Consider the following 27,470-nt stretch of genomic DNA (forward strand, 5'->3'; position numbering starts at 1 on the left):
CACATCACACACAAGATCTCCAGTGATTTCCAGTCTGCATTTCTGCGCCACAGACTGAGGAGGGAAGGAGAGACGGATGAAGGGAGGCGGGGTGTGTGTGTTGCCATGGGGATGAAAGGTCCATCAGGCAGCTGCTGATTCGCTGGCGCTGCACAGCACCATTTTTCCATTCTTGTCCCTTGCCACGCGGTCCAATCACCAGAAGGAGCTATGCACGGTTCCTTTTGGACCTTCCCGAACCCGATCTGCTTCTGCCGCTGCTGCCATCACACATGGGGATGCACGATCCTGTAGAGTACAACCGAGGAGAGGATTCGAGCAGGTGAGCATTCTCTGTCGATGTTCCACTGTCCGCTTGCTTGCTGCACATCTGTTAGACCAGCCCTCCCGTTCTCTCATTGTTAGGCCTGTGCCTCGTGCTTGTATGATTTCTGGGGCTAAATGTGATCCTCTTGTTCCTGATGGGTGGGAATGCTGGGCTGAAATGGTGCACATGATTCCACTCATCCATGAATACAATTGCTGCGGTGAGCCAGCAATGTGCTGCATGAATAATTCATCATGGATGTATCGGCGTGTGCAGACTGTAATCAGACTGTAATCTGACATGCAAACACAACGAGCACACTGAACTGTCTCGATCCTACTTGTGCTCTTTTTAAAATAGCTGCTTTGTTCATGAAACAAAAAATTGATTGAGTGAAGGTCTGTTTTCTGTGCTCAGTGCACAATGGATGTGCTCAGCCTTGACAACAAAACACTAACAAAATGCACTTAGTAGTGTGTGTGTGTGTTGCTATGACCATAAAAGAAAATGTATGTACTTAATTGCTAAGGTAGGCCGTCTAAGTGATTCTGCCTTCAGATGCTTTTAATACCGCCTGACCGGAAGCTTGTTGGCACTAGCTCACCTGTAATTGTTGCCGTTTCCTTTTATTGTCTGAAAGCCGAGAATGGTCATTTCTTCCAAAAGTCTGCTTTTGTGAGCCAGGATGCTATACTTTAGGATGCTATACTGTGGTCAACGTAACCACTCGTCCACCATGCGGCTGAATACAACCAAATCTGCTGCCTAATTTATACAGCCATGATCAGTTTTTATACACATACAATTGTCCATAGGTATGAATGTGAGTGTGAATGGTTGTTTGTCTATATGTGCCCTGTGATTGGCTGGCGACCAGTCCAAGGTGTACCCCGCCTCTCGCCCAAAGACAGCTGGGATAGGCTCCAGCACCCCCGCGACCCTCGTGAGGAAAAAGCGGCAGAAAATGAATGAATGAATGAATGAATGAACTCTTTCTTCTGATGGCTAACAATCTAAAAAAATCTAATGAATGGGTGCATTTTGTTAGTTGCTGTGGTAGAATCTAGGCCCTTGAGTCTAGGGTAATACTTTGCACTTAACAGGAAGTCACTGTGTCACTAGACAGGAGTTGCTATGTTGCTGTTGTTCACACGTCTTTGCGATATTAACGACATTAAAAAATATTACAACACATATTGACTGAACTGACCCATTTTTCATCGAAATGGCCTCTTTGGCTCTTTGCTCTTGTCTTGTATGTCAACCAAAGCAATCAACCATATATGTGAATGTCGACTTAAGCTGGCACTTTTGAGTAATGTTAAGAACATGGTGGACCGGGAGTTGACATCAGGGAAACCGACTTAAGCAGGTTCTACTGTATATATGTACAGTCATAGTTTATTAATTGTATTGCTCCTATTGTATTGAGATTTCTTACGAGTAAATTCTGTTTTACTCGTGTTTCATTCATCACAATTTTACCCATCAGGTACTATTCTGTGTTGACTGTGGTCATCAGTCATGGGTTTTTTTTGGCTTAGGTTTGACTTGAGTGAGTAACAAGTACAAACTTGAAGCATTATTGTCTTCAATTGTCTTTTTTTATGACTATTAGTGTGGCGTTAGCTAACTAGCGTACCTGTCACAAATGGATTGCATGAATTTGAATCACTTGAGCAAAGCTGTTGCAATGGTGGCCATGTTTCAGCGTTGGCACGACGATCCCTTGACATTTGACAAGAAGCAAGGCATAGCAGCTGATGCAGCTTGTTGTAAGCGTGTGTAATCTCAGCCAGTCATTACAGTGGGCTTGCCATCAGACGCCATGTGACACAAATAGAGGTTCAGCCTGAAATGAGCAGTCGAGCCTCTTTAAACAGATGTGTTGCTAAGATCCTCGTAGATGAGGCGGACTCGGCGGGATTGGGAGCAGCCGAGCTCGTTCTGGGTTTAGCAAAGGTCAGGCCTCTTAATGCTCATCTTTATAATCCTAATCACTTACAGGTCGATTCATTAGATTCTAATACCCATGAAACTAAACCAAGGGTTCGTCTCTTTAACTACTGCAAGATGTTTTGTAGAATAAATGTTTGATCCTCCAATGAGTTCTGTTTCGTATGACCTTCCTGTGTTCTTGTCTCCTGAGCAACAGAGGGCAATAAAATGCCCTTCGGCTGCTGAGTCCAAGGGTGTCCAAGTACACTGATTCCTCCTCTCCCTGCACTGCATCAGCCATGAAGTCAGATGGTCTGGGGACTACTAATAAGTCAGGAGACGGACAAACGTCCAAGGCAAAGACAGAAAAAAAGCCAGGAGAGCGGAGTGCAGCGGCAGCAAAGCCAAAGATACCACCGGCCGGGGCGCCAGTTTTGAATGGCACTGGAGCGGCGTCAGGAGCCAAGCGGGAGGTCGCCAGCACCCACGTTTCTGCTCGCTCCCGTGCGGTGAAGGAGACGGAAAAGAAGCTGGGCACGAGACCTAAAACTTCTCCCCCGAGCTGCACTGCAGTGAGGACGCAGAGGAGCGTGACTGCGAAAGCCGACAGCACAACGCACCATGCCGCTTCTTCCACATCAGGTGGCGCCTCGCCAGAAAACGGCACCAGTAGCCCTCGAAACGGCACCCACTCTCTCCCAGGTACTCCTTTGTCCTTCGCCATTTTGATTGAATCGTTGCAAAGTCAGACTAATGGCAAGCAACAGAAAACAAGCAGGAGCGGACTGATGACTGTGATGACGATACCGTCACTACAGCGAGTAGTCCAGCAGCGATAAAGCACACAGGTTGCTATCAGCGTGCCAACAGCTGCTGGATTGTCGGCGTCTAAGCCCTGCACAGCTGCTGCTTGACTGAGCACTTGGAGCTTTTGTAGCTTTGGTGGTTTTAGAATGACCGCTTAATCCCTGTGTCATTACTGATACCGTTGTTCAATCCTTTGTGTACACAAACACTTGAAAAACACAAGAGCGGAACCTCTAAGGTTGAACACAATTCCTTTGCAGTGATTTGTTTGTCAAATCAATATTTACCATAACATAATTCCATAATTATCTGACACATAATCTCTTCAGGGTCAAACTGCACTTTTGGGGGGAATTTTGCCCATGATTCACAATCCTTATGTGAAACAGAAATATATATTTCTTTCCTTTTTCTGTGCATTATAACATGAGGACACAAGTTAATTTGAGCTAGCTTACAATGCTGTCACTGGGATACACCTACTATGAAGCCCTGTACAAAATAATCCACAGTCTGTCCAACAACATTGCATCGTATTAAAAGTTTGGGCACCCCTGATAATGATTTTTAACGAAAGATTTTCATTTTTATAAATGACTGGTTGTTGGGATCAGCAATTTCAGTTAAATATATCATACAGCAGACACACACTGATGTATGAGAAGGGAGATGAAGTTTATTGGATTTACATAATGTGTTCAATAATTATTATAACAAAAGTAGGCAGGTGCATACATTTCGGCACCCTTGTTGTTGGTTTGTTGATTTGAATACCTTTAACACATTTGTTTGGTAGGCTTATTGACCCTTGACCTGCAAAAAGAAGTAAAGCCAATCATGAGATGGCCAAATGCAAGTTGACTTTTCTCTGAAGATTAGTAACATGGTAGCCTCAAAACAACTGTCAAATGACCTGGAAGCAAAGATTGTTCAACATCATGGTCTAAGGGAAGGATACAAAAAGCTGTCAGGTTCCACTCTGAGGAACATAGTGAGGAAATGGAAGACCACAGGCACAGTCCTGTCACAGGACTGTTAAGGCCCGGAGTGACAGGCCAAGATAAAATCTCATAAGCAGAGGCTAAGGATGGTTCGAACTCAAAACTCAACCCACAGACCAGCTCCAAAGACCTACAACATAATCTTGGTGCAGATGGTGTCACTGTGCATCCTTCAGCTATCCAATGCACTTTACACAAAGGGATGCTGTACGGCAAAGTCATGCGGACGAACCCGTTTCTGTGACATGTGTCACTTAAGTCACTTAAGGTATGCTGAAGCACATTTAGTGTTTTAAATAATCAAAATACGGCAAGATACTGCTATTACATGTTACCAGTGTACGTGGGTGGGTTTTTTTTTGTAAGACACATTTTAACAGTCTTGTCAAACAAGTGTTGCCAAACAAAAAAGCCAAAGAAAAATTTACTTTGGACAGTTTACAGTTTGATGCAGACTGAACTGATTGTAAGCTTTTATCGCCAACGTTTGCTCATGTGGTTTATGGCTGTGTTTTAGGAGCAAAGCCCAAACAGCAGGCAAAGCTGGTGAACAAACCCACACTGACAAAGTCAGATTCAACAAAGACCACCAGGTGAGTTTTTCCATTCCACTCTACACGTCACTCATCTGCTAATTGCTCCTAAGTACATATGGGAAAATGTGGTTGTTGTTGGTTTATTATAATGTGAAGATGCTTAACTCTGAGCATCAGATTCCTTCTTGTTTTTCTTCCATCACAAATTTACATGAAAAGTATCCAAGAATCAAGTGGAACCCTACACATGCCTGCCACTTGTGTCCTTGGGAACGCCATTAGAAAAGCTGTGCTGCCCCCTGCTGGTGCTTATTAGTAATCCCAATTGCCTCTCCCTTGATCTCTCCTAAGTCTGTTATGATCCATCCATCCGCTTTCTATGCCGCTTATCCTCCAGTGGGGGTATGCTGGAGCCTAACCCAGCTGTCTTGGGCGAGAGGTGGGGTACACCCTGGACTGGTCGCCAGCCAATCACAGGGCACACTCACATTCATACCTACATAGACAATTTGGGAGGAAACCGGAGTACCCGGAGAAAACCCACACATGCACGCACAGGGACAACATGCAAACTCCACACAGAGATGCCAAGCAGACATTCAAAACCAAGTCTTCCCGATCTCCTGACTGTGCGGCCAACATGCTAACCACTCGGTTACCGTGCGGCCAGTCTGTTATGATGTTTGCAAAAATGATAAATTGGTACAATGACTGTGGGAAAACAATCTAGTTGTTGTGATTTTGTCCATTCAGTAGTCCTGCCAACAAGACCAGGGTGAAAGAAAGCGTCAACGTGAAGTCAGCAGAGGGTGCTGGAGCAGCATTAAGAGCAGAAAACAAAGGCAAAGGAGTCCCAGCCAACAATGGTGAGAGTGCACTTCTCCAAATGTTTGTCTCTATCATGTACTTAAGTATAAGAGTCCGGTTGGCTTTTCTTCTTTCTGTTGTTTAGATGCCAAGCATGGACCTGCGGGGAAAAAGCTTACTTTGTCCAAGAAAGAATTAGACAGCAAGGAAGGGTTGAAATCCTCCACACCAAACAAGCCACAGGGTGAAACTGCCAAGAGGGTTCTCAGTCGAGCCTCTGCTAAATCCAGTTCTAAACCTAGTAAAGTCTCTCCAACTCCTTCGAAGCAACTGACAACTGCTACTAAGTCAGGACCAAAGCTGAAAAATCGGACTGAGACGACGATCAACACTGAAAATGCCTCATCAAAATGTGGAGCAATTCTGAGAACTGCTATAGAGGCAAAAGAGACTGAGAATGATACAAATTTGGTCTGTAAAACTGAATCTGCGCCACATAAAAATGTTGAAGAGAATAATGATAGTAAGGGGCTAGCAAGCTCTGAGGAGCCGGAAGCACAACCACCAAGCCAAGACCAACACCAAGATTCACTAAGCCTCCATCTGGACTCAACATCTATTCAAAGTGTCCACAAAAATGAAATGCAGACTACCACCCCACACGGGGCAGAAGAACTTAGCATTTCACCACAAGAAGTCAGATCTGTGAGTGCTATTAAAAAGTCTGAAAGTAACACAAGGTTAAGGTCTCCATGTAGCCCCGTAGACACCCCTTGCAGTATGGGAAGCACTAGCACTCCTTTGGAGGACTCCTGGACCAGCATGCACCATCAGGTCAGCCCCGCGTCTGAGACTGGTAGCACACACTCCACTTCCTCAGACGACATCAAGCCCCGCTCTGAGGACTACGACGCTGGAGGCTCGCAAGACGATGACTGCTCCAATGACCGAGGCGTATCCAAGTGTGGCACCATGCGCTGCCATGACTTCTTGGGGCGCAGCAGCAGCGACACCAGCACCCCTGAGGAGTTGAAGATATACGAAGGTGGAGCGGGACTGAGAGTTGAAGTGAGGTTACGTGGCCGGGAGGCTGAGACTACAAGTGAGGAAGAGGGAACAAGGCGCCGTCCTCATTCATGGTTGCCAAGGGAAGAGCATTCAGGGGCCACTGTAACTACAAACAGCGTTCCTGAGCACCAAGCCTCTGAAGATGAGGACGATGATGAAGAAGAAACTGAGGAGGAAAGGTCTGAAGTTGAAGTGATCCCAAGTCAGGGCCCAACTGAACCCTCGCCACCGTTCCAGGGTATCGTCAACCTGGCGTTTGATGATGACACTCTAGACCAGGAGAACGAGCAACCAGATTTTCAGTCTACATCCAACTTCCGTCGATCCATTTTGCTCTCTGTGGACGAATGCGAGGAGTTGGGCTCAGAGGAAGGCTGCGCCCAGACCCCGCAAGACCCTGACGATGCGGCCACCCCATGTGATGTTTTTGAGTCCGATTCCATTACTCCTCAGTCACACTGTGCTCCCTCCCACTCGCCAAATCAATGTGAACATTCAGGTACCAAGCATACAGAACAAAGTGAGGAACATCAAGAAAGGTCCTTGGTATTCCTGACGGAGGTTCAAGAGCGTGTGCAAGAAGAGAGTAACGAAACCCAAGCGGACGCAGAAAGGACCAGCCCGCCTCTGCTGAGCACTGACATCAGAGACCCCCCGCCCCAGGAGCGTCCGTGTCACCTTGACCTGCGGCACACTCAACAGTACACCAACGGAACACTACGGAAAAATCAAGCAGAAACCAAGAAGGCCGATTTACATCTGGACTTAAATGAGCCACAAATTACAGGGGACTCTCCTGTTCATGCTGCACAATCTCCAGCAGGTAACGTATGATCTATGGACTCTTCCTTGACCCCAAAATCCATTCTCTTTGCCCGCAAGAGCCATTCCTCTGTTACGCTGACTCCTAGACCTTACCTACCTGCCATCCCTTCTGTAGAAAAAGGATATTACCAGCTAAACATTCAGGTTCAAATTCAAATTAACTCAATCATATCTTCATGGCTAAACTTGTGCTCTCATCTCAACACATTGACAATTTGAATTTGCAACATCAATATCCTTTCCCAGAAATTACACACTGTCATAAAAAATGTTTGTGTTAGTTGCCCCAAAACGCACTTCTACGCACATAAGAACTTTCTTATTTTTATGATTTATTTCACTCACTTTTTGAGCAGCGAGGGATTGGACCTCTCCCGACTGAGGTTGCCACATATAGCATTTTAATATAAACACACTGTAGTCACTTTGAAGTTATGATGCAAGTTTTTTTTCAGCACAAGGTGCTCTGACTGCATTGTTTACAAAAGCACAGAAGAAAACCTCTTCCAAGGATTAATCCAGGGGTGTCCTTTTTCAGCCTGCACCTTGTTTTTTTTTTGGCTGTTGGCAAATCATAAAAAAATTATTCAGTATTAATTATATACTGTACGTTACTAGAAAGCACAATAATGGGCTTTGTCGGATAATATAAATCTAAGATGTGGATGTTTTGCTCAGATAGGCTAGCATGTATTCAGTTGTAATGGATTGGTTTATCAACTTTAAAAAGGGGGCCTATCCTCCACTTTCAACTTTTTATAATTGTGTAAAGTGGATCCCAGCACATTCGCAATTCAGCCTCACATCCCTAGAAGTTTTAATTTTTTTTTTCTCAGAATATAGCAGTATTTTTTGTCATTCACCAAAAGTCTGTAATAATTTCTACATACTTGATAATACATGTAAAATGCGCAGCATACATGTAGCACAGTTATGTTTATGTCTTTATGCTTTACCGATAATGTATTTCAACAAGCATTCAGATTTTGCACTTTGTTCAGGAGCCCTTTAATGCACCATAGTACTGTGAAACGGACACCTACCTATGGTAACAGAGTAGGCATGGTCAGGAAGCAGGTTGTGTTATCAGAACGTGTCAGAGGAGAAGAATGCAGATTTATCCTGTGCACAGCTTATTTTCTGGAGTACTCTATCCAACACAATTTTAAAAGTGCCTGAGATGAGCAGGGCTCCTTTAATGTACAAAATGTACCAAAATGGTACACCGAATCTTTAAATTTCTTAGTATGTAGGCCTCGCTGGAAAACGTTTGGACACCCCTGGCTTAAATGTTTGTTTTGGTTATTACAGCCTCTGACCCAGCTTGCACGTAAACAGTCTGCCAAACACTGGCAGATGATTGACAGCCACTGGTAACCAAAGATGATTGTGCTAAAAATCTATATTTTAATGTCATTACTTCCTAATATTGGTGTTCCGCTCTAGTTAACTTTAACTGTACAAAAACGTTGCTGAAATGCTATATGTGATAACGATTAAAAATGTTTACAGTATATTTTTCATACAATCTGATTTATTTTATATTCTGTAGCAGAACAAGATGACATAAAAAAGTAATTGGAGTCAATTTGCACTGCTTGTTTCTTTTTTTTTTTTTTTTTAAAGAGTGGGCTGGGAAACCTTTTGCTTTGCATCTCCTGGTTGCTCTTTATTTTGACTGTGACGACACCTAGAGTGAGTTTTTATTATTTTGCACTGCACACATGCATGTTCCCCGACATCCATTTTTTTTGTGTTTGTCATGATCTTCTGTTGTGCCTGGTAGACTTGTGTCCTGATGCTTAAGAGATAAAAAACAATGGTCTGTTGTCTATTTGCTTATGCTGGAGCGACATTGCGTAGTCTCTGTATTGTACCTTATGCCTATCTAGAGAAGCTCTCATGTGTCGCTTTTTTTCCACTGTCAAAAGAGAGAAAACCTGCTGAACTACAACATAGTTTGCATTTTGAAGACGAAAAAACTAAGAATATCTATGAGAGCTTACATTTTCTGCTGTTTATTAGGTCTTCTCAAAAGAAATTGCACATAGACTGGTGCGTGCAATGCATGGCTTTTTTTTTTTTAGATGCATTCAGAAGTGTGTTCCTCTCTACTCTACTTCACTGTAAATGCAGCCATTAAAGTCACTGCTTCCTAGTCTGTTTCACTGTGGGAAGTGTATTAAAGCTGCACTCAGGCTACAGTATTCTGTGTTGTTGTCGCCGGCAGTGGTTTATCTCTGAAATGTTAAAAACAAAAAAGACTTGTGAGCTTGTGATACACTTTTGTCATTTTGCAGTATTGTCAATTGTTTTTAGGCGACATTGCTTGTGACAGATTGGATCTAAGCGGCAATCATGAGCGGACGCCATCCAAAGCCCTCTCCCCCATTTACGAGACGGATGCGGGAGAAACGTTTGCGCACTGCATGGACAAAGACAGGAGACATCGGGCAGAGGAAGGAGAGCTGAGAGTGGATGATGAGTACAAAAGCATCGGGTTTGCCGAGCAGGACTGGAGCCTGCTCAGGCAACTCCTCTCGGAACATGAGTCCAATCTGGGTGTCATAAATCCGGTGCCCGAAGAGCTGAACCTTGCCCAGTACCTCATCAAGCAGACGCTGTCCTTGTCGCGGGACTGTCTTGACACGCAAGCCTTCCTGTCCCCAGAGAGGGAGACGTTCAAACGCTGGGCAGAGCTTATCTCACCCCTGGAGGACTCGTCCACCAGCATCACGGTGACTAGCTTCTCCCCAGAAGATGCAGCTTCACCACAGGGGGAGTGGACCATTGTGGAACTGGAAACCCACCACTGACTGCAAGCAGGGCCTGTCGCACAAATACGACATCATGTTTAGCCATTCATTCTGAGCATACAATATCATTTATTCTCATTAATACAAGATGCTATGTTTTGTCTGTTACACTCAATGGGGCTATTATGCATGCAGACCTTTTTTTTCTTAATGGGTGACTCATGTTGTTTCAAAAGTTTTTAAAAAGTAGGGAAAACACTTATGTCAGTTTGACTGATATACCTATAAGAAAACCAATTATTGGATACAGCCTTGCCTTTTGTGTCATGTAAAAATAAACATTTGTGTATAAGCAAGAGTTGACGTTGCTTGTTTATTTGAGTTAAAACAAACAGTAGCTGATAAACCGGAAGCTGTTATGTCTTCCGGTTATGCTACAAATTAAACGTGTCGGGGACCGGTCGAAACGTTAGACGAACAGACAGAAGCAAAGTTCCATGGATAAGCATAATGAAAGGAAAAGTGCAGTCAAGTACAAATGACGTGACACGTTCTATTAACATTTTACCTCCCCAAGTATGTAACCGAGTCGAATGAGTGTCTTTAGCTAGCGAGCTAACTAGCAACTCACACAAGACATTTTTGTGCCGTTTTGAACCGAATTTTCCTGTTATAGAATACCCTTACAATTCTTCTCTGTTGATGGCGACAGCCGAAGAACCTCGGTGGACAACAACCATCATCATCAGCACGTCACTGCAGGTACAGTCTAATTTTGGACACCCGACATTGTTTGACGAGTGTATTACGTCAGAAAGGCCGCCATGCTAGCCCGACGTCATGCAAGCTCGCTAGCCCGCCAAAATAGAATCTCGATGTAACAAATGTCACAAATTCATCAATAAACCTTAACGTTGGAAGGCTAAATTGACTTAAATAAAGTTGGCTAATTTACCCACTTTCGTTTATTAACGTGCTGGCCCTCTTCAGCTGTAAACAACCACAATGTGTAAGTACACCGCCGATTGGCAGATGTTACAAATAGTGTTTTGATTTTAATGTTAATAAAATTTGTAAGAATGAAAAAAAAAACGTTTCAAAAAATTGTTCGACCCAAATAAGATGAATGGCGTTCATGGATTTCACTCACTGCTGTCTCCTATACACGTCCATATCCGTGGCAATTGCACATTCACTACAACAATCTCAGAGAAGCTACTGACAGTTTGCAGTATAGTTATGATATGGACCGCACGGTGGGTGAGTGGTTTGCGAGAAGGCCACACAGCTTCCTCCCACATTCCAAAAACATGCATGTTAGGTTAATTGTCGACTCCGTACCCCGCCTCTCCCCCAAAGACAGTTGGAATAGGTTCCAGCATACCCGTGACATAGAAAGTGGATGGGTGGTTATGATACGGCTATGCATTGAATGATGATGATTAATTTGTGTCTTTTTTACCTCAGAGTCATGAAACAGTCAGGATGCTAACGGCTCAACAACACAGAATCCGACTGTCTTACGGCGTGGAGCGTGGATCCTTCATTTTTCCTCTGGCTGGTAAATTAGCTTTTTTCTTGTTTTCATTTAAGTTAGAGCTAATGGGGTACATATTATTGGTTGTGTAGGTGTTGCATTCATGCTGGTGGAGCCTCAGGATTTGCCCCCAAACTTGGAAGAGTCTGGACTTATTGAACAGATAAAAAAGTTCTCGGAGGTCCATCGGAATTGCTTTGTGCTGCTGTATGCTCCTTTCAATGGCACAAAAGAAGTGGAAACACTGTCTCTCATTCAGCATAGGTAATTAAATTATAAGGTTGTTATCAGATAATAATTACATGCATATGATTATGAAGTGTGTTGTTTATTTGTTTTTACTTCCAATCTTTGTTTTTTGTGTGTGTCTTTTTTCAGATTCTTTGGCAGCACCCTCAGGATCTTGCCAGTGCGAAACAACACAGAGATTCTCAAAGGAATGTTGACCATAGCAAAGGTAAGTCGAATGGCACCCGGTAAAGACAGGATAGTATGCACTATTTGACGAAAAAGTACAGAAAATGTCCATCATACTTGTATTTAACTTGCATACTTTTTATTGTTAATTTAGTATTTTTAAGTGAGCCAATGCACCTTAATCCATAGGCCACAAGCAAGCCTCATGTCGACCGTATACGGGACCGTATGGCTCTGGCTAGGGCTCACATCCTTGAAAGAAGTTCTGTGTGGGAGATGCTAAGAAACCTCATGTAAGGTCTTGTGTTGAGTCTTGAACTTGTTGCTGTGTTTGGGGTTGGTTTTTTTTTTGACACAAACATTTACACTTGTGGAGTTAATTGTTTACTTAGTCACACAAATAAATGTTTAGCTTGTTGGGATGTTTCCTCCGTTATCTCCTCAATGCGCACAATGAGGCTCTCCATCAGGTCGAAGGTCACTAGAGCACTCTGTAGCACCTGAGGTACAGGAAAAAAAGGTCAGATAAATAGGACAAAGGCCCAATAATGTGATATACTGACTCATAATGGGGTACCTGGTGCTTCACTTCTGGGGTCATCTTCGATAAATTCTCACTTTTTATTGTCATGCTTTGAAGGGATTTGCCAGTCGACGCTCTGGCCTCTAGAGGGCAGCAATGACAAGCAGAAATGACGGTAGCAACAATGCTCAACAGCATCCAAAAGCTCCAAATACAATAAATGATCCCAAACACACAAATGCAAAAGGGAAGTGCTGCAAATTAAAATTCCTTCATTCACATGAAGGATTCAATAACTAAAACAAATGCAAATGAAAAACCATGCAAATACCAAGTAAACACAAACTCCAAAAAACAACTGCATGAGAGAAATGCTGCAAATTGATGAAAAATATTTTTCATTTGCTGAACTGTCCCATTACACCACAACTCCAGTGAGAATAAGCGGCATAGAAAATGTATGGATGGACTTTGCCATTACAGATGTTTTATGGTGCTTTTAATTTTGTATTATTTCTGTGAATGTGCAGACTTTATATTGCTCCAGACATACGTATATGACAAGCTACGCTTTAAGTGACACAAATACTCTAATTCATTGCACTCATTCATTGCACTGATGAACTAAACTTCTGTATTGGCTCAACAATGGAGCTAACATTCCTTGCTTACCTCTCACTTTTTGCTTATGATCATCTCTCAGCGCCTTCAGCTCTGCCATATAATAAGCTCTTGACATACTGATACACACGCGTAGCATTTTTGTGTACTCTTCTCTCATCCTGCTGAGTTGTTCCCACACGTCTGCCTGCGGATAGGGAGGAAGAGGAGGACATCATTATTACCTGCTGCATTATCACCTGATGTGCGAGGAAGGCGTTATCCATTTAACCTACATTGCTGCTCAGTGGTTTGTCTCTGATAAGAAGGTAGCGCAGGAGGTTCAGACTCTCCATTATCCTGGACAGACAGAGCCAAAGTTCTGCTTTAATGGCTGATTTCATGTTTATACAGTGAAGTGAGACTATTAGAAAGCTAGCATATTGCATACATGTATTATAGACACATATTAGACACACTATGTCACTGTGTAGTTTTATTGTAATGCTGCACACATACTTACTTGTCCATGTTGTGAAGCAGATCAGTTTGTGCACCCTGGGGTAAATTCAACACCAGCCCCAACAGTGAGAGAAGCTCCACCCCCAGGAACCATACTGTGGAGTTGCCCGGCTAGAGCATAATAATAGCATCATAATAATCAATTTGGATTGACGGTGTCAGAGAGGTATTAATTGTGTGAACGTGTTCAAAGCCTCTTATTCCTCATTCAATTTTCAACTGATTTATACCTTTCAAGCATCAAATCGTTCATCTTGTTCGGGAATAGTGTGTGACCATTTCATTTATATATATTTTTCATTCCTAGTTTTTCCAAAACCTCAAAAATTACACTGCATTTTTCCCATTGAAAATGAATGGGCCCTTTCTCCAACTTCCACCATTAGCACATGTCTCAACCGATTCCAACCATTCCCATATGAAACCACTCCACTTATATGGGCTTTTAAACCGATACTTTTCAACATTCCAAAAATTTATACTTTTCCTGACATTCCCACTTTTCCTTAATACTAATTACTCTTACTCTTACTATAAGGTTTTCAACTGATTCTAACAATTCCAACATCAAATGATTCAGCACAATCCAGACATTAAGGCAAACTGTTTTTCACATTTAAAAAAATCCACATTTTTACCAAAATACCCACTTTTCCAGAAAACTAATTCTCTCTTATTACTTTTTAAAGAATGCTGCTACTTCAACATTTCTCAATTGCGTCACCTCATTCCACCATCAACTCATTCTATAATTCAGGACATTTGTACTATTATCCATTACTGCAATTCCACTAGTTCCTTAATGCCTTTAATCTATCTATTTTGATCAAAAGCATTCAGCAACTACTTCCACATTTCTCAACAGACTCCAAACATTCCAACATCACCCCCCCCCCTCCCCCCAACAAGCTCAGGCATTCACACGGGATGTCTCCTGATATTGCAATCATCTAGTTTAATAATATGTTATATTTTATATGATTACACATTCTGATGCAGTTTGATACATGAACCAAAGTATTAGCAGTTGAGGTGCAAACACACACTCCTCCAGGTTAGTTAGTGCATCGTTTGTCTCACCTTCAGGGAGGATTCTACTTGATTTCGAATGTTCTTCACAATGTAACCTTCCACTCCTGGATGATTGCTGGTCTTTAACAGACATCTGTAATTACAATATTGATGGGAGACTTATGAGTCACTTGTGATAAAGTGCATGCACAGGAACTCGCACAAGTGCAATAACTTCCCAAACCGGTGAAGCAACTGTCTGAGAGCACACAGTTAGATCACCAGAGGAGCTGTTGAGGCTTGTGAGTCAGTGAAACTTAAGTCTTCATGAAGGACCCATGAGTCAGTGAAACTCCAGGCTTTTTGAGTACAAGTGAGTCAGTGAAACTTGAGTTTTCATGAAGTAACCATGAGTCTGTGAAACTAGAGTTTTTGTCGAGTACCCGTGACTCAGTGAAACCAGAGTCGTCGTCGAGTACCCGTAAGTCAGTGAAACTCGAGATCTGTTGCTGTTTTCATGTATGTAAATGCAGTAGAGTAACAGCTGTACAATTACAGGTTAACTTGTAAGCGCAGCTGAGTGACAGCTGTGTTAAATGCCCTTTGTCTTACCTGAACAACTTGTACTTTGCTTCAATTTCGAGTTTGTTGATGAGAAGTTGTAAAACCTTCAGGCCACTTTCTCTCTGAAGAAGGAGCAGCATGTGCACAAACACAGTTTGTCCTATTAATTATTTTTACTCTTAGAAAGACAGGATTGCAGGCCAATGGCTCATTGTGCCAGACTAAGATGCTCACCAGATGTTGCATGGGACAGTCAGTCAGAACTTGCAGCAGGCTCTGGAAAATGTTATAGTTGTACTTCAAATGCCACATATTACTTCAACTGCGGAATCTCTAAATCTCTAAAAGCAAATGCTCCTGGAGCAGCATGTTTGATTTTTTTTTTTTAAAGTTTTTTTCGTGTCTTTTCCAAAAGTAGGATTAGCCTTCAGTGCAAAGAGAAGAATAAGGTGAGCAGATGGGCAATTCCTTTCTTTTGCTGAGTTGAAAGTGTGCCCCACCTGCTTCACGTCGTGGAAGCTCTTCACTTCCAGCAGACTCCCTGACAGGCTGTTGTCTTGCACTCTCTCCAAGCTTCTTTCAAACAGTGCCTAGTCGATACAACTGTTACATACTTCCAATCTGGACATTTTCTTTCCTTAAACTGTATTCAGTGTTCAGTCCGCACGTTCTTACCATTCCTTTGAGCAAATGGGACTCCTTTTTACTGCCAATAAAACAATCAGATTTCAAATTAAAAATCGTGTTCTTCCTATTTGGAGGCGATAAGTATACCTGCTGAGGAGTTGATGGATGTATTCCACATTGCACTGAAGAATAAATTCTGGGCTGAGAACAACAGGAAAGATAAATTTCACCAAAATACATATACATCTTTTTCATCATAGCTTTATAGGGATCTCCTACATTGTTGGAATGTTTGGATTGGAGCGTTTACCTGAGCACTGTCGGGATGCATTCTATAGCCAGGAGCCTGACAAACAGGAGATACGCCAGACAGCCTTTTGACTCTGCTAACTGATTTTTGTCCATCTTGATGTTTTGTTTCACTGTGCTGAAGAAGAGGAGCTCTGTGATGGACTGATGGATTGTAACTAAAGTGACCTGCGGGGTGACATGGCGGGAAAGCACTTATTTTTTTTATGTGTTGTCTTTGGAGGAAGAAGTCACTCACCATGATGTGTGATGCAAAGAGCCACAAGGGGGAGTTTCTCTGTGGAGTCAGTTCTGCTTCAAGCAAAGGTTCTCTGAGGCTTCTCATGCAGCTGTGTGGAAGAGATTAACACATCATCTTGCGTACCTTAATGTGCAAAAAACTCTTTGGCCTGAACTAGAACTGGAAAAAACCTTAAGGCTTTCATTGTGCTGCAGCTACAATTATTACTACCTTAATGTCTCTAGGAAAGTATGCCAAAGTTGAAATGTCAGTTATTCACCAGGCTGGTTTTCGAGAAACTTACAAGTTGAGCAGCTCCAGCTTCATCTCTTGGTGATTTCCATCATTGCTCCTCACCTCCTGCAGGAACGGTTTAGTGAATGACGTCAAGGCGGCGCAACAGCGGCACACGCCAAACTCATCATCTGCCTCCTGCTGCGCAGTGTATGGCACCGGCAGCCGAGACAGCTGCTTGTGCAGAACGGACAGAATCAAGCCTAAAGAGGATGCTCGACCTGCCTCCAGCCTGAGTAACCCTGTTGGATCACCATGGACTTTACGCTGTTGCACAGCAGGGGGAGCCAAATACTTTGCTTTACTCAGCATCACAAATACCTGTCTGAAGATAGGGGACAGTTGCCACCAGTGTCTCTGAAATGGCATCTGCATCAGTATCTTTGATGACTGCCAGCAAGTTCTGCAGGACTTCATGGGGCCTGCAGGTCTACACAACAGAAGTCTCGTGAACACAAACAAGGATCCTTCTGCGTCTTGTCACGCTGATGTTTGCACTGACCGTGGTTACATGTGTGATGGATACACTGAGGTGGTCAGGACTCTTGTCCTTTTTCAGTGCTTCCTTCATGAGAGGGCTCAAGAGAAGACAGCCCATGGACTTCACCATACTCTAAATATAAATGAAAACACAGACTCGTGATAGAAAGTTTAGATTAAATTGGATTCAGTGCACAAGTATTGTTCCCCTTTTCCTCAATCTGCCATTGTTCTTATTGTCTTTTCCAGAAATGACTCAGCAGGCCAAAATGACATCGCAGTTTGGGGTCATAGCACCACCTGCATGTGCATTTTCATGTGGACGTTGGTATGAATTTATATTTTTGATCCCGAAGAAGTTGTGATTTTCATCTGGAGGATGGTTGAGATTTGTTACTGTCTACCTGGTTTTTCTCATCTTGAAGGAATGTCAGAAAGTCTTGAATGCCTCCCTGAGTGAGACAGGCACATCCCAAATCCTTGAACTGCTGGTAGTCCTCTGGTTTCAGATCATCCTCTGGAGTAATTCTCTAGTATGAGCACATGGCTGTTAGCTCAGCTGCATCCTACCACGTTTTAGCCATTTATTGCATACAATTTTACTGAACCGAACAGGCAATATGTTTTTAACAGCATTGTGGACTTACCCATCGCTGGATGAGGTCATTCACCAGATCCTCATTCATCATCTGTGTCACCTCCGTCCACTCAGCCAATCCGATTAGCGGTTTGCTTTAATTTGTGGTGCCCCAAACAGATGCTGGAAAAGCAGCAGTTGGTGTGGTGGAAGTGTCAGAACCAGCGTAGGGAGCAAGGTGCGGCTCTCTTGACACTGCGATTCAGTCTGAGAGGAGACCTGACATAAACCTCTTATCTCTCTTTGTGCTTGACATGTAAGAGGATTACTTGTTTGCTCACAGAACATGTTGGAAGAGTCTGGAAGGATCCAAGAAACCACTCAACCCAGTGACACAAATAGTGCAATGTGGAGCGGTTCTCATTTTACAGAAAATATGCACTTGAGGATTTTTGAATTCAAAGTATGTCACCCCATGCATGCACTTTAGGGGACAACTCGGGCTTTTGGAGAACAGTTGCCCGATACAATGGGCAAAACTACAGTAGTTCATCAGGTTCTGTTAGTAATATGTTCCAAACTATCAGTGAAAACTGAAACCTATGAAAACCAAATTAGTAGTAGGGGATAATGTAAATCTAATGAATCTCTTCCAGGCACACACAAATATAAACAAAAATAGATTTTGTTGAGAATAATTATAGCTTTCGAGCTCAATAGTGTTTATTAAGGTTATTTAGGGCTGCACTCAATCAAAAATACACATTGTGAGTCAGCAGTGTGTATGGTGCTTTGTTTAAGAGCTTAATTCTGCTGAATGATCCAGAAGGACGAGTTTGTTTCTCATAATATTGTTTGATAACCGAGAGTGTATGAAAACTGGGGAAAAGCTTTCTTGAAAATGTTTGTTGTATTCTATTGAAATTTGGAGTTGTACCTATGAAGCTACAACAGCTTCCACTCTTTGTGAAAGACTTTCTATAAGACTACGTAGTGTGTCTGTCCAAACTGTCACTGTTGGACCTGTTCTAGTTCTTCCACAACAAACTCCTCCTTCAAGTATGCTTTTATGGACACAGGACTTTCCCTTTGTGTTCCTGCAAAGTTGTCCAAAATGTCTGGCTAATGTCCAGCCCTTATGGTCCACCACAGAAGCATTACTGCAGGTCAATTCCATCCTGTTATTTCAGATTAATTTATTGTCAGCCTCATGGAATGAACAAGCTGTTGTACAGACTCATGTGGATTAAATATGACTTTCCATGATTGCTCATATCAGCATTTTGCACTTAGTGTGAGCACCGGACCCTCTAAGACTCAGATCATCCCTTCCATAGAGCGTGTGCCAGTGTTTGTGTGTGTGTGTGTGTGTGTGTGTGTGTGTGTGTGTGTGTGCAACAATAGAAGGACAATCACAGACTTCCTGCTTGGCCAAAGCAGAAGCTCCAGTCTTGATTTTCCATGAAAGGGGAGGGATGCGTGTTTGAACAATGGGATTTGGAAGCATCTGCTGCTCAGGTTGTACATCCGTGTGATGAAAGAGTCCCACAAAAGCCACAAAGCAAATAAAAGTGCAGCTTGCCATTCTTAATTAGGAGCTGACGAGTTGTTTTGACATTGCTGTCAGGGTATAGAAATCAAGCACACCCACAATTAGTTGAATTAGTTTTTATTTATGGCCATATACATCATTTTATAAGCAAAATGCTACAAACGAGCATTTATTAGCAGGCAACTTTTTAGATTTCAAATGATTAAAGAAGAACAAACTCATATACTGAAGACAAACAGCTCTTCCTATTTGTCTTGTTTTCAGTGAGAGCAGAGACCACCTCCAAACTGAGGGGGGCGCTGTGTGTCCTTGATGCAATATGAAATGCACTTAGTTTAACCTAATTAATCACCAGTAAATCCCTTCTCCAAAAGCCAATTACAAGCCAAACCTTGGATGTTGACTGGTTTTGGTAGTTTTGGTATGATCTGGTTTTCGATTAAAACTTTTACAACAAAATGTTCTCGATTATAGTACAATATTGCGCATAATAAACTAGTCTGTTTGCCCTGTACTGCTAGCACTGAATCGAGTGTCCAAACAACGCAGCCTGTTCGTATCACACTGTCCGTGCATTTTTTTTTCTTTATTGGGTGCGGCTGCTGAATAACCCCCAAAAGAAAGTTGTGAGTGCTAGCAATTTGCTAAAGATGATGAGAAACACTATTGAATTCAAGAAAGAACTCATTAGAAAGAATGAGGATGGCTGCCGCATGACCGATCTTGCCAGGATGCAGGGGAAGTCCGCATCAGTAAGTTCCTTCCTGGCAAAGAAAAATAACTCAAGGAAGCTACTGTTGCAAACGGGGTTAAGGTGTTTAACAAAGTAGTGATCAGTAACAATTGGACATGTAGAGAACTTCTTGGTGTGGATCCCCACTTCTCCCCTCCCCTTCCTCCCTGTCCACTCATCATCGTCTTCACCAACAAATATCTGGCGAAAAAAATCAAAAATGTTAAATGTGGAAGTAATGTTAATTGTTCATTTATCACTTTCATTCTCATTTATAATAATTTTCCATTGTTTTCTGCATGTAAAATTATAATTCTCTATAAAATTTATTTTTTGTTACTTTTTTTAGTTGACAGGAATTGATTAATTGGATTTTCTTTATTTCTGAGGGGAAAAATTGCTTCAGTTTTTGTACGTTTCTGTTTTTACCTGCCCTTGTGGAAAAAATTAACATAAATTAAAGACTTTATTGAGTATGGTCACTGTGTAACCTTGTTGGCCTTAGTATTTTTTCCATGATCCGTTGTTCAGGTCGGCAGCCCATGCACACTCCCAGCATGTGGGCAGCGCTCGGCCAACATAGCCCTGTCTCAGGTCACTGATATCACATGTCCATTTATTTTTAATTGGGAGGTCTCCGTAAAGGTTGATACGTGGCATTGCGTGGGAGCACATTTTAAATCATTGTGTTTGGTTTGTTACAGTTAAACAATGCAGAATCCTAGGATATATCCTACGAGAGTGGAAGAAAGCGTCTTCAATTTTCTTGCTTTGCATTGCTTTGCTTCGATGACCCTTTAGAGAGCACCAGTCTCTAAGTGAACTGTTTATCCAGTCCACTTCCCTCGCAGGCCTCTGCAGACCACCAGCAGCCCGCCTGCACTTGACAAGTTAAAAAAAAAAAAAAAAAAACACCATTTTGAGTCTCTCCTGGGGGGCCACTTTAGCTACACTGCTGCTTTCCACTGAGTTTGATTTGAAGATATTTTTATACTCTGATTTCCTTACGTGATTGATGCTTCCGCAACAACACGTGTTTTTTGTACATCTATGGAAGTTTTTCTTGTTGCATGGCTGTAATTTGTCAATCAGGGAGTGCATATCGGGTCATCTGTCCACCATGTCCACAGGGATTCTGTGGGCGCAGAACATACGCCACCATTTTTGCCTTAATTTGAGCTGGTTACTGGAATCTCATTGTTAATTTGTACAACTCGTATGAGTAGGCCATTGGACCTCAATAGCTTTTCTTTTGACCTGCCAAACATCAACCAAATAATGTAAACAATTCAATGGAACTAGAGGAGTGTTGGTTCATGCAGTACTTGGTGCTACAATGGTTAATACGTGTTGTAATGAAGCAACAGTCGGCTCATATTTAAAGAAATAGGGCACTATTGTTTTAAACAAAGAAATGTACAATGTTTACTTTTAACTTCAACAGGAATCCAAAATTATTTATTTATTTTTTGGCATCTACCAATACAAATTCTGTCCCTTGGACAATTCTAATGAGAACCCTTGGTGCAGGCGAAGTGTATACTACAGTATCATTTAATCACAATACATTACAGCCGTTAGTTAGTTAATAATTGTCCTTTTCTGCCTTTCATTGGGCTTTGTGGTGAAGTTGCCTCTACTGTGTTTGTTTGTTGTCACAATGTGTGACAGAGGTGCAAGAAGATGGCCAGCCGAGTGTAACCGAGATGATTTGACATCAGTCTTTAGCGCCTCCTCGTCTCTGGAATATCTTTGTGGCAGGGAGGAGTAGAGACCCCCCCCCAGTGGCCCTGAGAGCTAATGGAGTTGGTCGTCTCACCAGGGATATTCTTGACCTTTGCCCCCTTTTTGTAAAAGCTTTGCCTCTGTAGCAAACAATTGCATGGAGAACGGGAGCGGGGGGCGCGGCTGCTCTGCGCTGGCTGTGTTTGTTCGCTGGCAAAGGCTGCTGGGAGAATCTTTTTCACATCTCTCAACATCCCATAATTTCGCTTTATGTAGCCGTGTGCTGTGAAGTGAAAGCTCCCAGGGTGAAACAGCGACAGCATCTGTCTGGTATCGAGCGCCACCAGGGTAGGTGTGTGTGCGTGAAGGGGGCGCTGGGGGGGGGGAGTGTAAGGACCTCCTTGCACATCCCGCCACTGCTCATGCTTTTGTAAATCGGCATTTCGATGACAATTCCCAGTGTCAAGTTGTTGCGGATCAATACACACAGACGGACGCTGGATCCCTGACAGCACCTCCTGATGATCAATAAGTGGCTGCGTGCACGTTCTGCCGGGGCTTGCTTTGCCGCCTGTGCCGGGCTAAAACTGCCCGGCAACTCCCCGAGGTGAATGAATCGAAGATGTTACATGTGAACTGGCTGTCAAAACGATTCTGTCATCCGGCCTCCTCTACGGTGTTTAAAGATGCTGACACACCGTGTTTGGGGTACCGATGTCTTGTTGCAAGTGATGGAAGCTTTTAGTCCCTTTTTTTTTTCTCCAAACTGCTTTAATCCATTTAAGTGTTCACTCGAGTGCGACCGTTCCTATTTCACCTGCCGGAGATGTCTCCTGACACTCCCTTCCTCTCACACCTTCCTTTCAGGTCATCCGCACGGGACCCTTTGACTTTATTTGGAAGCTTTCCTTAACTTTGGTCACTTATTTTAAGACATTACTGCATTTGTTGACATGCAATGGAGAAACTAAGTCACATACACAATGGAACCCGTTTACACCAATGCCCCGTCATTTTCTCGCACCTGTACTTTCGCCCGAGACATGCAGTCCTCAATTTGTGCATATGCGTACGGCAGCGCCTCAAGACATCATAATTCAGGCTTTATTATAGGGTCAGAAGTATAGTCAATTTTATGGCCGTCTGTTTATTTCCTATTTGCGGGTGGTCCCGGTTGGTAATCCCTGCAAATCGCGTGTATCCACTGTAGTTGTGTTGTCCTGCTCAGGTTTGATACTGCTTAGCAATAATGACGACTTTAACAATACAACATGTTGACATAAATGCTTACATGGTACAGTATATAGAATTTCACTGTAGTAGTGAATGTAGGGCTGCGACTGATTATTTTCTTAGTTGATTAATCTGATTCTCGTTGTGCTGATTGAGTAATTGTTTGGACTTAGACGAACCAAACAAACATTTAGTGGATTTCTTCACGACATATCAGAATGTCGATCCCTGTTTTCCAAATGTGTGTGAATATCTTGTTTTTCTTAAAACACAAATATAATTCATAAATTCATTGATGAATAAGGAAATTAAAAAACATTCACAAATAAAGGCTGAATTTAGAGGATATTTACATTTTTGAATTAAAAAAACAACTAAGCAAATATCAAAATAGTGATTGATTAATTGCATAATCAATTAGCCATTGATTCCTTGATTAGTTGTTGCAGCTCTGAAAGAGTGATATCAAAAGGACTTTTTTGACATGTAAACTGAAACAACTAATTCTGACTGTGTGTTTTGTTTTGTTGTTTTGTCATTTCTCCCCCCAATATATTAACCAAGAAACAGCAGCGTCGGCGAGGGGTAGAAGATTACAGATACTTGAACGAGGTCCTCCCATTCAAAGCAATAAGACTCAATGATAACCATCCATATCCACTTGTTTGGCCCAAAGACAGAACTCTAAGGATCTCCCGACTGAACCATTTACTAGCAATGATAGTCTTCTGTCTTTTTCCAATCCCTTCGTGTCATGATTATGAAACCTTTTCAGAGTGAGCAGAGTCGGATCAGATTCAGGTTGAGCTCATCAATGTTTCAGAGGATGCCAGAGGGACAATGGAAGAGCCGCTGCACTTCTGGGATCCATTTCTTTCAACGTGGCTTTGTCATTTTATTCAATCCCACGAATGCTGCATCTCTAATGGAGCGACATGCAACGAGCGGGCATTTGATGGAAAACAGACAAAGAATTTGTTACCAGGATGGTTCCACGGATAACTCCCCTGATGTGTGGAATTCATAAACATTTGAATATGATGTGCCTCTTCCCGTGTCTTACCCGGGGTGGACCTTTCGGGTCCCGTGGAAGTACTTCCCCTCCTTGTCTTTATGCCCTGATCTTTCACTAGAGCATCACTTTGGTTTGATCCTGCTGCAGTGTGACACATGACCACACAGACCCCTGAATGGGCATTAGTGCAGGCTTCAGCACACCCGACATCAGTGCCTCGCAGCGCCGCCACCGCTCAAATCATTCATTAAATCAGAACACAAAAAGTAACTTTACTTGAATGCCTCGGCATCAATATTTCATCACAGCTGAGGATAAATCTTTGTCATTTTGTACTGCTTCCTGCGGCTGTGGGCTGCTCTTATAGATCCTCCTCGCCTGGCGGCCCTCTTTGCTATTTGGTTGCGGGCGTGCGCGTTCGGCTCGTTCATGACTGATGGCATGAATATTTTAGGGTGATTCATGGGCGCAATCGGATCACACTATAACATTGTGCTCGCTCACATAGATGATGTATGCTGGAAGAGCCCCACTCCCCTGCTTGTGTTTTAACACATGGTGCTGCTTCATTTACATATGTATGTTTACTTATTTAAGCATAGGTGCATGCTAATGTGCACGCTTTAACCTGTTATACTAAGAATCTGTCTGGTAGGGCATGAAAACACAAAAATGAGTCTCGGGCCTTTGAAAATAATACTTAAGTACTAAGTACTGAATGATTGAATAGAATGAACATGAATCCGTACCTGTCAGCTTTTTTCTCAAAGCTAATCTGTCTTTGTTTGTTCGGTAGCCCAATCAGTTATCATATTGCCAGTTTTTCATCTGTCCAGTCTTGAAATGTAGTTTGAATCAAAAACAAACTTTGCTTAGTCCAGTGCCGATTGCTGGCCTCCATTTTTAAAACTGAAGAACGTCTGGATCTGCGTGTTACGTCATATCTGAGCATGCGCTGAAAGAACGCACTTGGGATAAATTTAACAGGAAAACAGGAAAAGATCAAAGTCAATCTTGCTAATATTTTATACTCAGGACATGTTTTATATAGATATATATTTTCTTTTTTTAATAAAACTGCACTTGTGAATAAAGTATAGAAGGGTTTAGATTATGTTTCACAGATGGCGGTAATGCATACGAAAGCTGCTTGCCAACCGCCAATAAACAACAGAAGAAGAAAAACGCCACGAAAAAGAACGCACCCTGACATCTTTCCGTTTGAGCAGGCACAAGATACCTCAATCGGATTGGTTAAAGGAATATTCCATCCCTGTTCAATTCTTTCTGTTGGAGCAAATAAACCAAATGCAATTGGAATATTTGGGTCCATGTATACTATTGACATAATGGCTATTGACATAATATTTGCAAACGATGATTAATAAATGTTAATTATAAAAAGTGATATTGGATAATTCCTCACCGCACACCTGACGGTTTCTCAAGGTACACTAGTGTGCCGCGGCACAGTGGTTGAAAATCACTGCTCTATGTAACCATATCACCATTTTTCAAAACTAATGGTCTTTCTTTCTTTAAATTAGTCAAAATTCATTAACTTCCATTCATTCTTTCTTGGAAACAAATCTTTTCTGGTACTGACTGGAGCAACACAGCTTCTGTTCCACTTGGCAAACATTTTCGACACACATCGTTTTTTCTTACCGCAACTAAGGTTCTTGTGTGGCAAAATAGGGCTGATGTCTAAAAAAGAAGGTTCCAGCAAAGACAAGAACACGATCAGACACTCACTAAAAGGCCGTAAAGCCCCCTCACTTGTCACTTGTATTTTATTCACCCCAAAGACAAGAAGCCTTCATCATGGAGCCTTTTAACCTTCAGTGCGCATCCTTTTAATGTCACCTATAGAGCATCCGCTGCCTGTCTTATCAAACACGCCTCTGGACTCAGTGGCCGGGAAAGAGCAGGCCGACACGGTGAGTCGGGTCTTGTTGAAGAACATCAAAAGCAGGAAGCAGACAAGCTGGTGGTTGGCAGCTCACATGCATTCATCTGCTGATATGTGATGCTAAATGAAGCGGCTAAACACACACACACACACACACACCCTCCCTCTTCGACTCACGCTGTTCAGGGCCAAAGACCCGACTAATGGAAAGCTTTCAAGATGGCCACAGAGAAATGTTGTCTCTCATTTTTGGCCCCCACTATATTTTAATGCCACTGTGTTTGGGGGGGATTTACGCTCACTCACACACAAGCACCTTGGGACATGCCATTATAAGCAGGTCTAAGTACTGAAAACAACACCTACCACCCCGACTCCTCTTTACACACACACACACACACACACACAGACGTCAGGGTATCGTTTGATGTCATTTTATCATTATCGTCCCTACATCATTTCCAAGGAAGCTTTTTGGAGATACGAATGTATGATTGTGCTTTTACAACTATCCTGCCTCATACTGAGCATACATACTTTGCCACAAGTATGGTGTGTTCAAGGTGCCAATGCCAAAGTGGGAAAAACATGTAAATGTTTTGCATGGGCTTGTATCTGTATGTTACACATTTTGCCTGTTTTATCATGTATTTATAAATTATTACTATTTATTATTATTATTATAAGAGTGTCTGAGGGAAAAAAAACAGCCTATTATTTTGGACTTTTTTCAGCCACAAATCAGCAAGGTTGCAGTACAGTACAGGTGTTCAAGGTGTTAAGGTTATTATCTTCATGTAGGTGTACATAATGAGGTGGCAATGAAGAAAGTCTTCCATAGGAAGTCCCGCTCTCCTCTTCTTTAAACACACCATCGGAGGGTGAGTAGTTTTTATTTCATTTTATTTCATGGCTATTCATTGGCTTACACTTTTATGACAGTGACTAAAAGTGTTAAATGGTGAAAAGTGTGCACGTGTTCAAGCTGCGTGTTATTATTTTCCTCTCATTCTGCAGCCTTTTCTTCCCGGCATCATGAATAATTTGTGGCCGTGCCTTGTTGCACGCTGACAGCCGTGCAGCTGCTTTGCAGTGTTTTTGTCACATCAGGTGAATAATGAATAAGACACAACACAGGCAAGGCCTCCGTCCTCGCAGGGAGGGGCGGCCGGATTGTACACTTTCTCCCAAACTTTGCGGAACCTAGTGTGCAGAGACTGGTGTCCACCATCAGTTAATCAGTGCCTCCAGTTCACAGGTTTGATGCCCAAACTTGTTTAACCGGCGTGTTCGGCGCCAACAAAGCAGAGAAAAGAGCAAATATTATGACAACACACACACAACGTGCACCTCTGATGTGCACCCTCAGGGGAATCATCACATGCACTCTTTGTGGGAACTGATCATGATGATGATAATCTTTACATGTGCTGTTCTCTTAAAAAAACATGTTTTGACCAGAGGTGTCCGAAGTGCGGCGATATTTGTCATTCATTGTTTAAGCCAGGGGTCTCAAACTCAATTTACTTGGGGGCCACTGGAGCTAGGGTCTGGGTGAGACTGGGCCGCATCAG

The 27,470-nt window shown here is 42.6% G+C and overlaps 3 protein-coding genes and 1 long non-coding RNA gene across 7 annotated transcripts in view; 2 read left to right on the forward strand and 2 right to left on the reverse strand.

Annotated features, from left to right (window-relative positions):
* On the forward strand, positions 1 to 10,357 carry btbd8 (BTB domain containing 8). 2 transcript variants are annotated; one of them, XM_058072457.1, is made up of 6 exons: positions 1 to 322; positions 2,463 to 2,947; positions 4,571 to 4,646; positions 5,343 to 5,455; positions 5,542 to 7,287; positions 9,609 to 10,357. In XM_058072457.1, exons 2-6 carry the CDS (start codon positions 2,545 to 2,547, stop codon positions 10,103 to 10,105), a joined length of 2,835 nt encoding a protein of 944 aa, XP_057928440.1. In that variant the 5' UTR covers positions 1 to 322; positions 2,463 to 2,544; the 3' UTR covers positions 10,106 to 10,357. The 2 variants fall into 2 exon arrangements, with proteins under 2 accessions (XP_057928440.1, XP_057928441.1); XM_058072458.1 differs by lacking the exon at positions 1 to 322 and having other exon boundaries at positions 333 to 2,947.
* On the reverse strand, positions 7,563 to 10,899 carry LOC131129201 (uncharacterized). The gene is made up of 2 exons (XR_009129790.1): positions 10,733 to 10,899; positions 7,563 to 10,118 (listed from the first exon to the last, which is right to left on the reverse strand). It is a non-coding gene; the product is annotated as an uncharacterized LOC131129201 (long non-coding RNA).
* Positions 10,481 to 27,470, forward strand: part of LOC131129200 (protein SPO16 homolog) — a 19,118-nt gene continuing 2,128 nt past the window's right edge. The window contains exons 1-6 of one of the 2 annotated variants that reach the window (XR_009129789.1): positions 10,481 to 10,807; positions 11,513 to 11,606; positions 11,675 to 11,846; positions 11,961 to 12,039; positions 26,698 to 26,777; positions 26,914 to 27,006. Coding sequence is in view for 1 of the 2 variants with exons in the window: in XM_058072471.1 (XP_057928454.1) it covers positions 10,748 to 10,807; positions 11,513 to 11,606; positions 11,675 to 11,846; positions 11,961 to 12,039; positions 12,189 to 12,296 (513 nt within the window). In the remaining variant the exon portion in view is untranslated. Of the gene's footprint in view, positions 10,808 to 11,512; positions 11,607 to 11,674; positions 11,847 to 11,960; positions 12,040 to 12,188; positions 12,417 to 26,697; positions 26,778 to 26,913; positions 27,007 to 27,470 lie in introns of those variants that run through there. The other variant, XM_058072471.1, reaches the window with a different exon arrangement.
* LOC131129198 (glomulin-like) lies at positions 12,072 to 18,026 on the reverse strand. 2 transcript variants are annotated; one of them, XM_058072467.1, is made up of 18 exons: positions 17,797 to 18,026; positions 17,554 to 17,679; positions 17,172 to 17,282; positions 16,991 to 17,099; positions 16,680 to 16,911; positions 16,394 to 16,484; positions 16,157 to 16,323; positions 15,994 to 16,047; positions 15,895 to 15,925; positions 15,720 to 15,809; positions 15,454 to 15,495; positions 15,268 to 15,341; positions 14,725 to 14,809; positions 13,646 to 13,755; positions 13,419 to 13,482; positions 13,195 to 13,330; positions 12,577 to 12,665; positions 12,072 to 12,499 (listed from the first exon to the last, which is right to left on the reverse strand). In XM_058072467.1, the coding sequence occupies exons 1-18, from the start codon at positions 17,836 to 17,838 to the stop codon at positions 12,392 to 12,394; spliced, it is 1,761 nt and encodes a 586-aa protein (XP_057928450.1). In that variant the 5' UTR covers positions 17,839 to 18,026; the 3' UTR covers positions 12,072 to 12,391. The 2 variants fall into 2 exon arrangements, with proteins under 2 accessions (XP_057928450.1, XP_057928451.1); XM_058072468.1 differs by having other exon boundaries at positions 17,554 to 17,696; positions 17,797 to 17,867.

Source organism: Doryrhamphus excisus, chromosome 5 (assembly GCF_030265055.1).
Source record: "Doryrhamphus excisus isolate RoL2022-K1 chromosome 5, RoL_Dexc_1.0, whole genome shotgun sequence".
Classification (NCBI taxonomy): Eukaryota; Metazoa; Chordata; class Actinopteri; order Syngnathiformes; family Syngnathidae; genus Doryrhamphus; species Doryrhamphus excisus.

Excerpts from the sequence above, each read along its gene's own strand:
- btbd8 (XM_058072457.1), top strand. The coding sequence starts at position 2,545 with ATGAAGTCAGATGGTCTGGGGACTACTAATAAGTCAGGAGACGGACAA. Across the intron at positions 4,647-5,342 it reads GATTCAACAAAGACCACCAG|TAGTCCTGCCAACAAGACCA; the intron begins GTGAGTTTTTCC and ends TTGTCCATTCAG. Across the intron at positions 7,288-9,608 it reads TGCTGCACAATCTCCAGCAG|GCGACATTGCTTGTGACAGA; the intron begins GTAACGTATGAT and ends AATTGTTTTTAG.
- LOC131129198 (XM_058072467.1), bottom strand. The coding sequence starts at position 17,838 with ATGATGAATGAGGATCTGGTGAATGACCTCATCCAGCGATGG. Across the intron at positions 15,342-15,453 it reads ACTGTCCCATGCAACATCTG|AGAGAAAGTGGCCTGAAGGT; the intron begins GTGAGCATCTTA and ends CTCCTTCTTCAG. Across the intron at positions 13,756-14,724 it reads AAGTAGAATCCTCCCTGAAG|CCGGGCAACTCCACAGTATG; the intron begins GTGAGACAAACG and ends ATTATGCTCTAG.